Source organism: Auxenochlorella protothecoides (genome assembly GCF_000733215.1).
Source record: "Auxenochlorella protothecoides strain 0710 unplaced genomic scaffold scaffold47, whole genome shotgun sequence".
Classification (NCBI taxonomy): Eukaryota; Viridiplantae; Chlorophyta; class Trebouxiophyceae; order Chlorellales; family Chlorellaceae; genus Auxenochlorella; species Auxenochlorella protothecoides.
This window is the reverse complement of record NW_011934340.1, coordinates 63,235-78,388: the sequence shown is the minus strand read 5'-3', so window position 1 is coordinate 78,388 and position 15,154 is coordinate 63,235. Positions and strand designations below refer to the sequence as shown.

General features: G+C 63.7%; 6 protein-coding genes across 6 annotated transcripts in view; 3 read left to right on the top strand and 3 right to left on the bottom strand.

The window, feature by feature from the left end:
- F751_4142 (Carbamoyl-phosphate synthase large chain) overlaps window positions 1–2,802 on the top strand; it is a gene marked incomplete at both ends in the record, with an annotated part of 5,455 nt that extends 2,653 nt beyond the window's left edge. Inside the window, 2 exons of the mRNA XM_011402244.1 lie at window positions 14–1,261; window positions 1,393–2,802. Coding sequence (XP_011400546.1) covers window positions 14–1,261; window positions 1,393–2,802 — 2,658 coding nt within the window. The remainder of the gene's footprint in view (window positions 1–13; window positions 1,262–1,392) is intronic.
- A 1,557-nt stretch (window positions 2,803–4,359) lies between these two features.
- Window positions 4,360–5,971, top strand: F751_4141 (hypothetical protein; the record flags this gene model as incomplete). Its single annotated transcript, XM_011402243.1, has 3 exons — window positions 4,360–4,626; window positions 4,838–5,152; window positions 5,402–5,971. 3 exons carry the CDS (start codon window positions 4,360–4,362, stop codon window positions 5,969–5,971), a joined length of 1,152 nt encoding a protein of 383 aa, XP_011400545.1.
- A 700-nt stretch (window positions 5,972–6,671) lies between these two features.
- On the bottom strand, window positions 6,672–7,760 carry F751_4140 (Histone H4; the record flags this gene model as incomplete). Its single annotated transcript, XM_011402242.1, has 3 exons — window positions 6,672–6,758; window positions 6,849–7,302; window positions 7,429–7,760. The coding sequence occupies 3 exons, from the start codon at window positions 7,758–7,760 to the stop codon at window positions 6,672–6,674; spliced, it is 873 nt and encodes a 290-aa protein (XP_011400544.1).
- A 343-nt stretch (window positions 7,761–8,103) lies between these two features.
- Window positions 8,104–12,116, bottom strand: F751_4139 (60S ribosomal protein L23A; the record flags this gene model as incomplete). Its single annotated transcript, XM_011402241.1, has 5 exons — window positions 8,104–8,383; window positions 8,651–8,792; window positions 9,789–10,106; window positions 10,428–11,034; window positions 11,829–12,116. The coding sequence occupies 5 exons, from the start codon at window positions 12,114–12,116 to the stop codon at window positions 8,104–8,106; spliced, it is 1,635 nt and encodes a 544-aa protein (XP_011400543.1).
- A 323-nt stretch (window positions 12,117–12,439) lies between these two features.
- Window positions 12,440–13,553, bottom strand: F751_4138 (Trafficking protein particle complex subunit 5; the record flags this gene model as incomplete). The annotated part of the gene is made up of 5 exons (XM_011402240.1): window positions 12,440–12,551; window positions 12,703–12,848; window positions 12,974–13,145; window positions 13,285–13,373; window positions 13,491–13,553. 5 exons carry the CDS (start codon window positions 13,551–13,553, stop codon window positions 12,440–12,442), a joined length of 582 nt encoding a protein of 193 aa, XP_011400542.1.
- Window positions 13,554–14,125: 572 nt separating this feature from the next.
- F751_4137 (putative cytochrome P450 4aa1) overlaps window positions 14,126–15,154 on the top strand; it is a gene marked incomplete at both ends in the record, with an annotated part of 3,028 nt that continues 1,999 nt past the window's right edge. Inside the window, 2 exons of the mRNA XM_011402239.1 lie at window positions 14,126–14,672; window positions 14,900–15,120. Of these exons, the coding sequence (XP_011400541.1) occupies window positions 14,126–14,672; window positions 14,900–15,120 (768 nt within the window). The remainder of the gene's footprint in view (window positions 14,673–14,899; window positions 15,121–15,154) is intronic.

Sequence of the window (15,154 nt, the reverse complement as noted above, 5' to 3'; positions counted from 1 at the left end):
CACCTGCTTGCAGGTCCAGATCGAGCAGTCCCTGCTGGGTTGGAAGGAGTTTGAGCTGGAGGTGATGCGCGACCTGGCAGACAACGTGGTCATCATCTGCTCCATCGAGAATGTGGACCCCATGGGCGTGCACACTGGGGACTCCATCACCGTGGCCCCCTCCCAGACGCTGACGGACAAGGAGTACCAGCGCCTGCGCGACGCCTCGGTGGCCATCATCCGCGAGATGGGGGTGGAGTGCGGCGGGTCCAACGTGCAGATGGCCATCAACCCGGCCAACGGCGACATGGTGATCATCGAGATGAACCCGCGCGTGTCTCGCTCCTCCGCCCTGGCCTCCAAGGCCACGGGGTTCCCCATCGCCAAAATGGCAGCGCGGCTGGCCTGCGGCAACACCCTGGACCAGATTCCCAACGACATCACACGCAAGACGCCCGCGTCCTTCGAGCCCTCCATTGACTACGTGGTCACCAAGATCCCGCGCTTCGCCTTCGAGAAGTTCCCGGGCGCCGCCCCCGTGCTGACCACCCAGATGAAGTCGGTGGGCGAGGCCATGGCCATCGGCCGCACCTTCCAGGAGTCCTTCCAGAAGGCGCTGCGCTCGCTGGAGACGGGGCTGGACGGCTGGAGCCTTCCCCCCAACTGGAAGCGCCAGACCCCGGACAAGCTGCAGTACAACATGCGCGTGCCCAACCCGGAGCGCATGGTGGTGATCAAGCAGGCGCTGGAGGACGGGCTGAGCATCGAGGAGGTGCACGAGTACACCTCCATCGACCCCTGGTTCCTGGCCCAGCTCCAGGAGCTGCACGAGGCCGAGACCTGGCTCAAGACGCGCACCCTGGCCCAGCTCTCCCCCACGGAGCTGCTGGAGCTGAAGCGCCGCGGCTTCTCCGACCCCCAGATCGGACGCTGCACGGGAGCCAGCGACCTGGACGTGCGCGCCGCGCGCGTGGCCGCGGGCGTGGTGCCCTCCATGAAGCGCGTGGACACCTGCGCGGCCGAGTTCGAGGCCGCCACGCCCTACATGTACTCCTCCTACGACGGCGAGTGCGAGTGCGAGGCCACCACCCAGCCCAAGGTGCTCATCCTGGGGGGCGGGCCCAACCGCATCGGCCAGGGCATCGAGTTCGACTACTGCTGCTGCCACGCCAGCTACGCACTGCGCGACGCGGGGTACGAGACCATCATGATGAACTCCAACCCGGAGACCGTGTCCACCGACTATGACACCTCCTCCCGCCTCTACTTCGAGCCCCTCACGGTGGGATGTCTGGGAGGGGAGGGTTGGGGCACGGACCGGTTTCTCAGACTGCAGCTCACGCCCGCTCTCGGGTCCCAACATGTGTGTCCCTCCTCACCACCCAACCCACTTCCCCAACCCCCACTCATTAGGTGGAGGATGTGCTGAACGTGATCGAGAAGGAGCGTCCCGAGGGCATCATCGTGCAGTTTGGCGGGCAGACCCCGCTGAAGCTGGCCGCCGGAGTGGCGGCCTGGCTGGAGGCGCACCCCATCCCCGCCGCCAGCGGGCGCGGCAACGTGTCCATCTGGGGCACCTCCCCCGACGCCATCGACGAGGCAGAGGACCGCGACCGCTGGATGGCGCTGCTGGATCGGCTGTCCATCCGCCAGCCGCCCGGCGGCGTGGCGACCAACGAGGAGCAGGCGCTGGCCATCGCGGAGCGGCTGACCTACCCGGTCATGGTGCGCCCCTCCTTCGTCCTGGGCGGGCGCGCCATGGAGATCGTCCACTCCGCCGCGGACATCCACCGCTACATCACCACCGCCGTGGAGGTGGACCCCGCGCGGCCGGTGCTGGTGGACAAGTACCTGGACCGCGCCGACGAGCTGGACGTGGACGCGCTGGCCGACCGCGAGGGCAACGTCGTCATCTGCGGCATCCTGCAGCACATCGAGCAGGCGGGGGTGCACTCCGGCGACTCCGCCTGCACCATCCCGCCCCAGACCATCCCTCAGGAGTGCCTGGACGTCATCCGCGACTGGACCCCCAAGCTGGCCAAGGCGCTCAAGGTGGTGGGCTTCCTCAACATCCAGTACGCGGTGCAGGACGGGAAGGTGTTCATCATCGAGGCCAACCCGCGCGCCTCGCGCACAGTGCCCTTCGTGGCCAAGGCCGTGGGGCACCCGCTGGCCAAGTACGCGTCGCTCCTCATGTCGGGCGCGCTGCTCTCCGACATCGGCTTCACCGCCGAGCCCGTCCTGGGCCACGTGGCGGTGAAGGAGGCAGTGCTGCCCTTCGACAAGTTCCCGGGGGCCGACACGCTGCTGGGCCCGGAGATGCGCAGCACGGGCGAGGTCATGGGCATTGACGTCAGCTTCGCCAAGGCGTTCGCCAAGGCGGCCATCGCGGCGGGCCAGCGCCTGCCCGCCTCGGGCAACGTCTTCATCACCATGGAGGACAAGTACAAGGACGCCATCGTGCCCAGCGCGCGCCTGCTGGCCGACATGGGCTACGGCATCCTGGCCACCAAGCACACCGCGGAGCACCTGACCGCCGCGGGCGTGCCCGGCGTCACCAGCGTGCTCAAGATCCAGGAGGGTAGGCCCTCCGCGGCTGACCTCCTGCGCAACGACGACATCGCCATGATGATCATCACCTCCACGGGCGACGAGGCCGACGTGCGCGACGGCAGGGACCTGCGCAGGCTGGCGCTGGCGCACAAGGTGCCCATCATCACCACCATCGCCGGCGCCAAGGCGACGGTGGGCGCGCTGCAAGCCCTCAAGGAGGGGGCCCTGGAGCAGGTCCCGCTCCAGGACTACTTCCCCAAGAAGGCCTGAGCAGGAGGGCCCCAGCGTGCATGGGCGAGGCCTTGGGGGCCACATGGCCCCCACTCGCCGGGGGGTGTGCACGGCAGGCCTGGACAGAGCCTGCCGAGAGAAGAGTACCATGACGATGCGGCATGCACCCATGTTTCTGTGCTGAGCGGGGAGGGGTGTCGAGAGCCCTTCCCTCCACAACCCTGCAGGGGCGGGGTGGACATCAGCTGTGCCACCCACTGCCCCCATTTCCCCTTTTTCCATTATGAAGTTTACAGCCAGCCTTGCAAATGCAAGTCGTCAGCGCCTCATACCATAGCAGCCCCCGGATCTCTTTTGTATGACTAAAAAGTGCCCTGGCAGGCATCATGGGGTGGGGACCACGCTGTACACAATGGATGGACAAATGATCGGAAGGCTGGTCTGGAAACCCGGCGTGACATCCAGCACGCCGACTGCGGCATCCCTAGGGGGGCTTGAACAGCCAAACTAGACAGCACACTTGTGACTATGTGTCGAGCGGAAAGTACTGTCGACGGAGACTCGTCCGCCCTGCCTCCGGGAGTTGGACGCCTCGCCAAGAATATTCCCGGTGCGGACGCGATTGATACCAGTCACGGACGGTCGAAGTTGTTCCGGAAAGGGTTTTTTTGTGGACCTCGCAACACTAAGCTGGTTTAATCCGCAGTTGGACGTCCCGCCCGCGCCCATGAAACCCCCAAGTCTCACCTTCCAAGGGGTCGAGGAGTATCTCATACATGGTCGAACCCCACCGCTGAGCTTCAATCGTGCTTTAGCTCATTTAAGACATCCAGTGACCATGTAGCGACCGCTACTGATACACCATGTCATTCGTAAGGCGCGGGCGACCCCGATGTGTCCCTGCTACCATCGGCTCGGCGTTTGTGTTGGCCTTCATTGTGCGTGAGCGGGAGAGTTGCGCGGGGAATACGACAGGGATCACCGACCCTTTCAGACTCGTTTCATTCCTTCGTGTCACAGTTACTGCTGTTGAGCTTTCAATGGTCCGACCCGGCGCTGCATCGGATCCCAGGTCAGCATGGCGTGTTCTGACTACGTCTGGCATCCTGAGTTAGGGTTTACTTCTCTTAGCATCCCAGGCCTCTCCTCGGTGGGAACCAATCGAGCCAACAAGCACCAACACACATAATATATACAGAGGTTCGTCATGGAGGAGTGCTGGCAACTCGAGAGGCGAGTCGGCGCGGCCTCACTCTGCAGGTCCGGGTGGCAGAGGACCCACTTGCTCCCTCGGTCAGACTGGAAAGCAGGGGTCGGGGCACACACAGTCATGCCGGGCTGAATATGAATGCCATGCGTTGAACGACCACACTCGGATTTGTTGTCAGGCATTACAATGATGATACTCATCCACCATCTGATCCCCATATACCCCAGAGGAATGAGACTGTTGGGATTGACCAGTCCCAGTTGCCAGACTGCGAGGATGCTGGATCTCCTGGGCCGGCTGCGGACTCCAGAGCACCGTCCTCCGGCCCCATCCACGTCTCCCAGTGCCAATTCTGCGCAGAGTGCGAGCTGGAAGACGGCAGCGCCATGCTGGGCTCCGGTCTGACGTGGGCAGAGATGTTGGATGCGGCGGGGCCCCTGACGGCCGCCAACGCCAGCTTCCCCATGCGGGGGTCGGCGCGCATGCACCTCGCGCTCTGCCCCCGCTGTGCCGGCTGCAGCCACGCGCTCCGAAGGCTGGACGGCAAGGTGAAGTTTGGTGGCGGCGAGGTGGAGCCCGGGCCGGAGGGCATCTCGCAGGCCTACACCATGGCTGCCACACAGATTGGGCAAACTCGTGCAGATGTCGCCAAGGTGCTTACGGGGAACAGTGGGTGGGGGCAGAGGCTTCTGAAGGAGGTATCCTGGGTCCCTCCACCCTCACAATGTCTATTGCAATGAAGCCGCTGGATGCACTCAAGGGGCCTGGTGGCCGAGCACGCCTTGCGATCCCATTCCGCTCCGCAGCGCGAGGCAGATGACCCATCGACCCCTTCACCCTCCCCTTTCCCATGCACACCTGCAGCTGCACTGCGTCCCCCTGGACCGGTCAGGCACCTGGTCGCCCTGGGGCTGCGATGACGCCTACTCCTCCGGCTCCCCGGGGCAGCTTGTGGCCCTGGGCCAGCTGAGCAAGGCCTGCGCCACGCAGGACATGCTGCCGCGCGTGTGGACGGAGGAGGTGACCTCCATCCTGCCTGGCAGCGGCTATGTGGTGCAGGGGCACAAGGCCGTCATGACCCCGGTGGCCAGGGGGGTGTCGCTGCTGAGCCTGGTGACTAGCCGCGGCCCCGCGGCCCAGCAGGAGTGGGCCAGGATCCCCTCGGACCAGGTCATCAAGGTGTGAAAGTGTGTATGTGAGCGTGTGTGTGGAGGGGTTGGGAATGAGCGAGCTGCCTCACCCTTGGGTCTCCAGATCATGCAGAGGCCCTCGGCAGAGGCGTGGCGTTGTGTGAAGGAACCGCACCCCACCATCCGGCCTGCCCCGACCCCCCCCGGCCACTGAGACTTCCCCATGCCCATCCCCCAACTGCATCCATACACGAATCGCTGCCTGCTGACACCCCTTGCACCCCCCTCCGCCACCCAGGCCGCTACACTGGACCTGCTGACGGGGCAGTGCGACCGCCATGCAGGCAACGTGTTTGTGGATGAGCGCGGCCGGCTGGCGCTGATCGACAACGACCAGATGCTTGGCGTGTGGTGGCAGGGCACAGGCTGCGCCGCCAGCTCCATGTTCCTGCCCGGCACCCAGAAGTTTGCCAAGCATGAACGCGCCGTGGACGACTGGGGACCCGAGGCCCCAGCAACGGAGGGGGCGCCGGGCCCTTACCCGCTCAACCCACTCCTGGCCTTCGATTACCGCTGCCACCTGGCGCCGGGGCGCCAGGGTCTGGGCACGGACTTCCCGGGGCCCCTGGCCGCGTGCATGCGCCGGCTGGCGGCGCCGCAGGGCGCTGCCTGGGCCGAGGCGTTGGGGTTCAGCGCTCCGACCGCGCACCAGCTGGCGGCGAGGGCAGGCGACCTGCTCAGGCACGGCTTCGAGTGGGTGCTGGAGCAGAGCAGGCAGGCCAGCATCCCGCACATGAGGTACCCGGTGCCGCCACCCTGCTGCGCCGTGGACGCTGGGGGTCGGTGCCAGTATGTGCAGCGGCGCTGAGGTGGGAACCAGGGGATGCAGGTGGGCACTCAGGCTGCGAAACTACACGGGCCAACGCTTTCAATGTGAGCCGCCAAGTTGCATGGACTCGTGAGTGCAGCATGCGCGCTCCCATATCACATGGCCGGCGGTTGCTGCTGTTCCCTAGTCACTATTAGCTTTAGACAATCTGGTTCACATTCATCACTTCCACCCTCCAATCACGAAGGGGCATCGACTTTTTTTAGACACAATCACCCGCTGCCCCGCATTCCTCTTTGATAGTTACTCTGCCCGTGTTGATAGATCCCAGCCCCGCAGAGGGCACTGATTTCGATTGCTCCTCCCTTCCTCTCCATCTATCCAGGAGCCTCGCTGACACCACCCCACGTCATGCAAACCTTCACCATCCAGAATTGCCTTAATCCCTTGTCAATCTTTTCCTTTTGGTACTGTTGGTTGTTACAATCACACCCTTGTTACTCTGTCTGGCTCCCCAAGAGGAGGTAGGGAGAAAGGGTGCAGCAGCAGAGCCTGAGGGGGCGACCTCGGCGGCATCAAGTGAAGGGGCGCCACAGGAGAGGAAACACGGGAGTCATGCATCACACCGGACGTGAGGTAGGTCAGCAGCATACAATGTGGTGTCTTACACACCAGGAGAGGCCACGCCAGGAGAAACGATGGCGTGGTCACAACAGGAGACAGGAGCGGCACTTGGTCGTCACAGGAAGTACAGGGTCCTGGATGGCGACTCTGCGTCGCCATCCAGCATGATGGCATTCCGCCGGTCCAGAGCGTCCAGCACCACCTGTTCAAGTGATGGAATGAGGATGCTGGACTTGACACAGTGCACTCATGGATCACTCTCGCACCCTTCAAGCCAAACCCCTTTCCATACCTCAAACTCCGTCCGCGAGCAGGGTCCCTTCCCTGTCCGCGCCAGCTCGGCCGAGACCCACTCCAGGGCCTGCGAGACGGGGGCGCAGCTGCGCGCCTGGCGCTCCAGCACGCTGTCCCTGAAGGTGCTGAGCCCGATCTGGATGTCTTGAGCGCGGTGTGGTGTCATGGGGCCAGGGGTGCGGGGACCCAGCTGTGCCTGTGGCACTCCTGGCTCCGAGCCGTTGGACGTGGGCTTGCTCCCGGCCATGGCTACTACGGCCACCTCTGCGGGAGGCCTTGTGACATGCTGAGTCGGTGCACCACGCTCCATCGAGGCTGACTTGCTCGTCGCCTCGCCCTGTGCCTCAGAACTTGTACTGCAGACGCGGGCCATCGACTCCGCCAGGGAGTGGGGAGGCAACCGCTGGACGAGCCGCCTCTTGCGCTGCTTCTCCTCGAAGCCATACAAGGTCCTGCAGTGGAAGCATATTCTTTTGGATGTCGATTGCTTCTCAGTCGCTCTGGGTGTCGTGAAGGAACTGTCTCCAATACCTCTGTAGCTACAAGCCTCAGCACGGTATGCCTGCAACCTGCACTACCTGCCATTCCTCTTGAGGACCAGGAGCACGTCGCCCACTGTGACCGTGCGTCGACGAGCATGCTCCGTCACGACGCCGATGTCCTCGACGAGGGTGCCTAAAAAGCGCCTCAGGCTCCCCTCCGCATCGGAGTAGAACTCGGAACCGATGCGCTTCACCCCTGCCCTGCGAGCCAGCCGGCGCACCGACGCACGACTGACGGTCTGCGCAGCGTCTGTGAAGCCGCTCAGCCGCTTGCATGAACCTGCATGGTTTCCCAGGCCGTCTTTACAGACCGGCGGAGGTGTGCGCGGCGATGTGCAAGCCTGGGTATCCTTGAGCAACGGAAACATCCCTGTGCGAGTCGATATTCGAATTGAACGAGGGCTCTCGGATACTGCTCGTCGGGGTTCTTCCCTGCCACGCCCTGTGCATATACTTCGCTTACAGGGATGGTATAATGCCCTTTGATTTGGTCGCTGTTGGATGCCAGCGTGGACAGCTCTGCGACAGCTCTCGACTGTTCGCGATACTGGCCTGGCGGGAAACCCAACACCTGGGTTGGCGCGAACATCCCCTGCACTACTTGAGCTGCCGTTCGTTTCTCCTACTGGACCCAAACCCACACACCCATTCAGCCGATTTCAGCTTTGCTATGTTCCTTACAGCAGCAGCCACATCCAGCGCCGCGCCTCCTCAGATGATACCAATCTTGTTGGCAACATCCAGCGCATCAAAGTCGGGCGTCAACCGCACGTACGCCTTCTTCTCGCCATCGGGGCGGATCAAGGTGTTGATCTTGCGGGTCTGGATGTCGTACAGGCGGGCCACGGCGTCGCGGATCTGGCGCTTGTTGGAGCGGATGTCCACGATGAAGACCAGGGTGTTGTTGTCCTCAATCTTCTTCATGGCGGACTCGGTGGTCAGCGGGTACTTGATGACCGCGAAAGAGTCGAGCTTCTGCTGGCCAGGAGCACTGCAAGGAGTGGATGCAATGAAGTGCAGAGTGAGAGTCAGCGGCGACACTCTTGCTATGTACTGCAAGTGTCTCCAAAGCTGGGTGCAAGTCCATTCAGGTGGGACTGCTTGTCCATACAGCAGCTTATCACCCCAGCGCCTGCCAGTCATTGACAAGAACAACCACATCGACCCTTCGGCTGCTCCTCCGGAGGCTTACAGAAGCATGCACACGCGAGCCATCCAGGCCTGCACCACCGCATCCCCAGCCCACACCAGGCCGCACCTGACGCGCGGGTACTTGGGGTCCCGGGTGCGGACCAGGGTCTTGGGGCGGTGGAAGCTAGTGGAGTACCGAGGCTTCCTCGTCTTCTTCCACTGGCTCTTCTTCACCGCCTTCAGGGCCTTCACGGCCTTGGACTTGTCGCCTGCGGGGAGGAAGTGTGGATCGGTGGGGCTTCGCATCGCTTCACCGTTGCGCTTCAAGAATAGACTGTGGATGTTTGCAGTCCTCGGGGATGGCGAGCCTGTCGCCACGCCTGACCAGCACCCCTTGCCAGGCCCAAGCAAAGCCCGGCCATGTCCCGCCGGCAAGGGGCACCAGGGCGCCATGCCTGGTCCCCGCACCTGGAGCCATTGCGATAGACTGCCTGCTCCCTCACGTTCCGAAAGAGGCCGGATGTGTACTCGGCCGGGCAGCAAGAGGACCTCGCGCCGGGGGGACGGCGGTAGCTTTGTAAGTCTTTCCCGCCAAAAACTTGCACACCCACGTGATATGGCACCCTTTTCATGATGCCTTCCACATCGGGCATTCTCTTTGCCACCGAAGCTAAAAGAATGAGTACAAGCATTCATAGCTTTTTATGATGCCATTGAAGAGGTCGAGAGCCCTGCCATTGCAGCACAGGAGGGTCAGGGCATGCGCTTTTCATGTGTGTTCCCCCACTTCATCGCTTGCCACTCCACGGCGCTGTTTTGCCCGCGGTGATCTGGGCCACAAATGCTGCCCACTTGCCTTTGTACTTTGGCAAAGGCTGGGAGTCGTCGTCGTACCCCGTCGATTCGCAGTCCCAGCTGCAGCGGATGCACCTGGCATTCCATTCATCTGACGTCCACCATGGGCAGCCACACCTGGTGGGGATGGGCGAGGGGACACGGCATGTTGGAAGGCCCACCGTCGATGCCACCGTCTTTTTCCACCCTGGGTCGCGCCAGGTGGAGACCCTGAGGCCCCCATACATACCTGAGGCAGGGCATCTTGGGGAAGTAGTGCACCGTCTCGCCGTCTGGCATGCGGCGAGTGAACCCCGGCTTTGCGAGACGAGCCTCGGGAGGGTCGTACACGGAAGCAGGCGAGGACGCTTCTGGGTAAGGGGAGGATGAACCGCCGCCAGCTGCTGCTGCCGCTGCTGGGAGCGTCTCACCTGGGGCGCTGACCCTGGCGGATTGCTCGATCGCCTTGCTTGCCGAGGCCGGCGCCAGAGACGGGGCTATGCCGTCCTCCTCAGCCTGTTTCGCCGGTGTGTGCGGGACGGTCCCCGCCGCGGGGGGCCGAGAGAGCAGGAGCGTGACGCACGTGTGCCGCAAAGAGGCTGGGATGAGCCTCTCGCCCTGTCGCCGCAGCACCTCCTTTCCCTCGGCAAAAGCCAGGAGGGCAGGGAAGCGCTTCAGACCAAGGGAGGCGGCCAGTTTCTGGAGCTGGGGCGAGGCAGAGGTGTCTGCATGCACGACGCGCACCGTGCCTGCACAGAGGGGAGAGTGTGAGAGGCGTGGGGGTTGATGATGTGGAGCCATGGAATGTCATTGAAGTGCCAGGTGTGCACAAACTGATGTGGGGTGTCATTTCGTGCACAGCGCATGGCGTGGGCTGCAGCCTGTCACACAGCTGGGGTCCATGAGCTTGCACGTCCCTCGGTCACACGGCAGGCGCTCATGGACTGAGATAAATGCGCTGCTCCTCCCGTGGGTCCTCACCCACCCTCCTCATCTTGTCATTCCCCCTCGCACAGCACCCCTCCCTGCACCATTGCTCTCAGGACCGGCCAGGGTCCACGACCACGCACCCTGGACCTCCGTTGCGATGCCCTCCATGGTGTCGCGCTCGGCCGCGCCGCCCTCCGTCCAGACGAAGAGCAGCGGGACCTCGTCCCGCGCCTTCACCAAGCCCAGGAGCTGCGGGGCGGGCGCCACAGAGTCCAGCGTCGCCAGGCCCCCGGTCACCCCCCCCGTGCCGGCGTTGAGCGCGCAGCGCACCAGGTCCGCCAGGCGCACCTCCACCGCGCGCTCCACGGCGGCGACGGTGGCGCGCAGCGCGCCCTCCCCCTCCGCCAGCTCCTGCTGCATGGATGGGGCGACGCAGAGGCCCAGCGCGGGGAAGTGCGCGCCAGAGCGCAGCACCAGCCGCGCACTCTTGCGCTTGGCCTGCGGCAGCGCGGCCACGCGCCGCACGGCCAGCGCGCGGTTGGCGGGCGTGGCCTCGATGCGCACGCGCAGGAGCGCCGCCACACCGCGCGGCGGGCGCAGGGCCAGCGCCGCCTCGGCCGCCAGGCTGGCGGGCACCCAGTCGGCCTGCCAGCTGACCAGGGCCAGGTCGCCCTCGGGCATGCCGTCCAGGATGCCCTGCAGCTCGGGGGCGCCCCCCGTGATGTCGCGCCAGGTCAGCGCCTGCGCCTGCAGCGAGGGGGGTACAGAGGGGCCGGCCGGCCCTGGGACAGCTTTGGGTGCGCTGGGCGCTTGGGTTGCGGGGTCGCTCACGGAGGTCTTCGAGGTTGATGGTCCGTCGCCATCAGGGGCTGGAAGGGACAGGGTGCACAGCTCGGTGGGCAGAGACCTCTTTCCTGGGGCAGTTTGCACTGCGACCGCGTCGTTCAGCAGCTTCTCCAAGGCCTCTTTGAGGCCATCTGACGCCTGCCTGACGTTCCAATGGATGGAATTGTTTGAGGCTGGACTGCCGGCCCCGTCAGCGCATGGAGCCAGTGTAATTGTATCTGTGTGGCAATAGAAGGAGTGAGCATGTCAATCATTTGTCTGTGGTGGGGGGCAGGCAGCTTGTTTCAGATGGGTGCTTGCCTGATGAAGTGCGCAGCAGGCATCCTAAGTGGTGCAGGGCAGGTGGCATCTTTGAACGAGCACGACTCTCAGTCCACCGATTCAGTATCATGCGACTGCATGGGGAGCACATTGCCTCCCGCAATGTGAAGCTCCCAAATGCACATGCAACCCTGCTTCAGCGTTCACCAGCCCCCAGCACCTGATCCAGGAGGCTGGTCCCAGGTACACGCCACCTCAGCACCATTGATCCGCAGCTGCAGCCTTCCGATTGAGGACAGGACGAGCTCAGGGGGTTCCTGCCCTGTGTGAACATGCTCCTCCTCACAGTCATGACCTCTGCACCCCTCATGATGGTGGTGATGAGCAGTCGTTTCGTTGGCCTCTTCCTCCTCCTCCTCCTCCTCCTCGCCCACGTCTTCCCCTGTCAGCAGCCTGACAGCCGCAGCGGCAGCAGCCTGGGCTGCCGAAGCCAGCATGGCGCCCGCTGGGTGGGTGGGATGCAGGGCGAGCAGCGCCTCCAGGGCCTCTGAAGCGTGCTTGGCCGCGGCAGCAGCCTGCTGAGCGATGCTGGAAGCGGCACTCTCCGCTATCTCCGGGACGACGGAGTTTTGGAGTGCTGGGTCTCCTGCCGGCAGGGCCTCGATGTCCGTCGTGAACCCCATGCGCCTCAGTCCATGCACGAGCTTGGTCACATCGTACATCTCGGGTGCTGATGTGATGTGCGTCTCTGGGTATGTAGCTTGCTCTGCAGCCCCTGTTGTCGTGGCCTCGACGGCAGGAGTATTAACCGGGGAGGACTCCCCTCCGCTATCGGAGCCTGTCGGCCATCTCCTCTGGATCTCCATGCGATGCATGATACTAGTTTAATATTATAATGCGTATCGAGGGCTGCGCAACATGCATGCATTGCATCAGTGCTCGAGCTGGGCGCCTTCGGGCGCGCGCGCGCGGGGTGCATTGGGAGATTCCACCCCCTTTTGTTGGAGAGTTGTGAGGGTTTGCGCTCCGTCCTGCCCTGTTCTCCTCAGCTGGAGGGCAGCCGCTGCTCCCTCTGCAGCACCAAGGCATCGAACTTTATCAGCAGCGTGGTCTTGGCCTGCGACTGCCCCGGCACGGCCACATTGTGGGCTGTAACCCTGCAATCGTGAGTAGAAGTGGTGGGTCCTCGGTAACATGCTGACAATGCCAACTTAATTCAGCATGTCAGGGACAGAGGATGCCAAGACCGAAGCCCCTGCACTCGCGTTCCCTCAGTAAGCTCCTACCCTGCACACCTCGCCCACCCACCTGGATGGGAAGCCAGCGCCATCCAGGGCGCCCCTCACGATCCCCGCCACGAAAGCAGCGCAGTTCAGGTGCCCCATCTCCTTGGGCACGCTGATGTACTTGGTGATAAAGAGGTCGACGTCGGAGATCATGTACTCGTCCTCAGCCTGAGAGGGAAGGGGGGAAGGGTCCATGGGGTAAGGTGGCGGTTGGATTCCTGCGCATCTGCCCATCTCTGGCTCAGAAGGCATCGCGGCAGCCGGGCCAGCCACACACGAGCCCCAGCACGTACATTATTGCTCTGCTCCAGGTCCTTGGCGGGGCGGCCAAAGAGGTACCGCCAAAGGGTGGTGTGCACGAATCGCAGCGCATCCAGCAGCTTCAGGTCGCGGCGGCTACTGCGCTCGCGATAGCTCAGCAGCTCCAGCAGGCGCACGCCCACGCCAAATCCCACAATGTCCAGCCTGTGCATGCGGTGTGTGATGGGGAAGCTCGATGTGCTGCCACAGCAGGAGACGTCGCTCAGGGCGGGCAGCCGACTCAGTGCAAAAGCGAGGTACTGCACAGACATCAGAGGAGCTTCCCCACAAAAAGTGCACCCACCTCCGCTCAAGCTCCCCGATGTTTGATACGCGCGCTTGACAGTACTGGATGAGCTCGCTGAACAGGTAGGAAAAGGTGCTCAGGTTGACCTGTGGGCTTGTCGATGGGGAGGCATAATCGTCTGTGGAGACCAGACCTGAGCCGTCTCAAATAAAGCGTCTCATCAATGTAATCCGACGCATACAGGGTGCCCTGTCGCATCGTACCTCAACGCGGGGTCGCACCAGGGACCGATCAACCACACCCCCTTGGGTCCTGCTGCTGAACATGGGCACTGTCCCTCGTGTGAGAGCAGGAGCCGCGAGCCCCTCCTCAGATGGGTTGCGAGGATCTCCTTAAGAGGAATTGATTTGTTTCGCTCAGTAATCTGCTATGAGATCCGCTAAATTCCCAAACTCGACTCTCAGGGGGATCACTCTGGGGTAGTCTGGCCGCGCTGTGGAGCCCCTTTCATAATCAGCATCGGCGATGGGCGCGTCTGATTCTCAACATCAGCACGGTCTCTCACATGGTGGATCGAACTCTGCTCCGGCTCGTATTCCAAGTGAGCAAGGGCCTGCTGCCCGCATGCTGTCCCCGCGTGGCGCATTCGACGTCGATCATCAAATACTGGCGCATAGGAGTAGTTTGCACCACATTGCATGTTGTCTTCCCACCTGAAGCAGAGGTGCATGGATTTGAAAATAAGTGGCTTTATTTATCCGAGGCTCGTGCCACACGCGAGGTCCCTGCTTCCTACATTGTAGCTTTGAAAGCCGGAGCGAGGCCACGTAGCCTCAACACCACCACCCCCGCACCAGCCCCCCCCTTCCCACCCTGCCCTGGCCTCCCCCGGGCACCCATGGAGGTATGGGATTCGTTCAGTATCCCAAGCGCCCTCAGCGTGGCCTACGCCCTGCTGGCCAGCACCTGCACCCTCCTCCTCCTGCGCTGGCTGGAGGCCGACCGCTGGGCCCGGGTGTGGTGGGCCACCCGCGCCATCCCCTCCGCCCCCGGCAACCTCCCCCTGTTCGGCCACGCCCTGACCCTGGCCCGGGGCTGCTCCTGGGGCCAGATGTACGACTGGGTCAGCGCCGCCATGCCCGTGGTGCGCTTCCGGGTGGGCACGCGCACGGGCGTCATCGTGGCCGACCCCGCCGCCTTCAAGCGCATCGTGCAGACGCGGCAGCGCATCTACGCCAAGGACACCGACTTCTCCTACCGCGAGTTCCTGCCCATCCTGGGCACGGGCCTGGTCACCTCCAACGGCGACCACTGGCAGCGCCAGCGGCTGCTCATGGCCCCAGCCTTCCGGATTGACATGCTGGACACCATCCTGCCCATCGCCGCCCGGGCCGTGGAGCGCCTGGCCACCAAGCTGCGCAAGCACAAGGGCACCGGGCAGCCAGGTGTGGATGGTTTGTTTTGGAGCTTTTTGTGGAGGGGAAAGGGGGAGGAGGTGAGGACCGTGACGCGAGGACCAGGAGGAGGACAGGGGGACACGAATGGGGCAACTCGAGGCAGCGCTGGGCCAGGCCGGCGCACGACTCCGGGGCGGCACCTCTGCACTGTCTTTTGGAGTTTTGCCCATGACGCAACCTCCCTCCCCCCCACCCTCATAAACACCACTCTCCAGTGGACATGGAGGAGGAGTTCAGGCTGCTGACGCTGCAGGTGATCGGGGAGGCCATCCTGAGCCTCCCTCCCGAGGAGTGCGACCGCGTGTTCCCCCCCCTCTACCTGTCGGTGATGGAGGAGAGCAACAAGCGCGTGCTGCAGCCATGGCGCCTGCTCTGGCCGCCGCTGGTGCGGCGCTACGACGCCAACATCCGCGCGCTGAATGCATACCTCGGGGGCGTGATTGAGCGGCGGCGGGAAGCGGGCGCCGCGG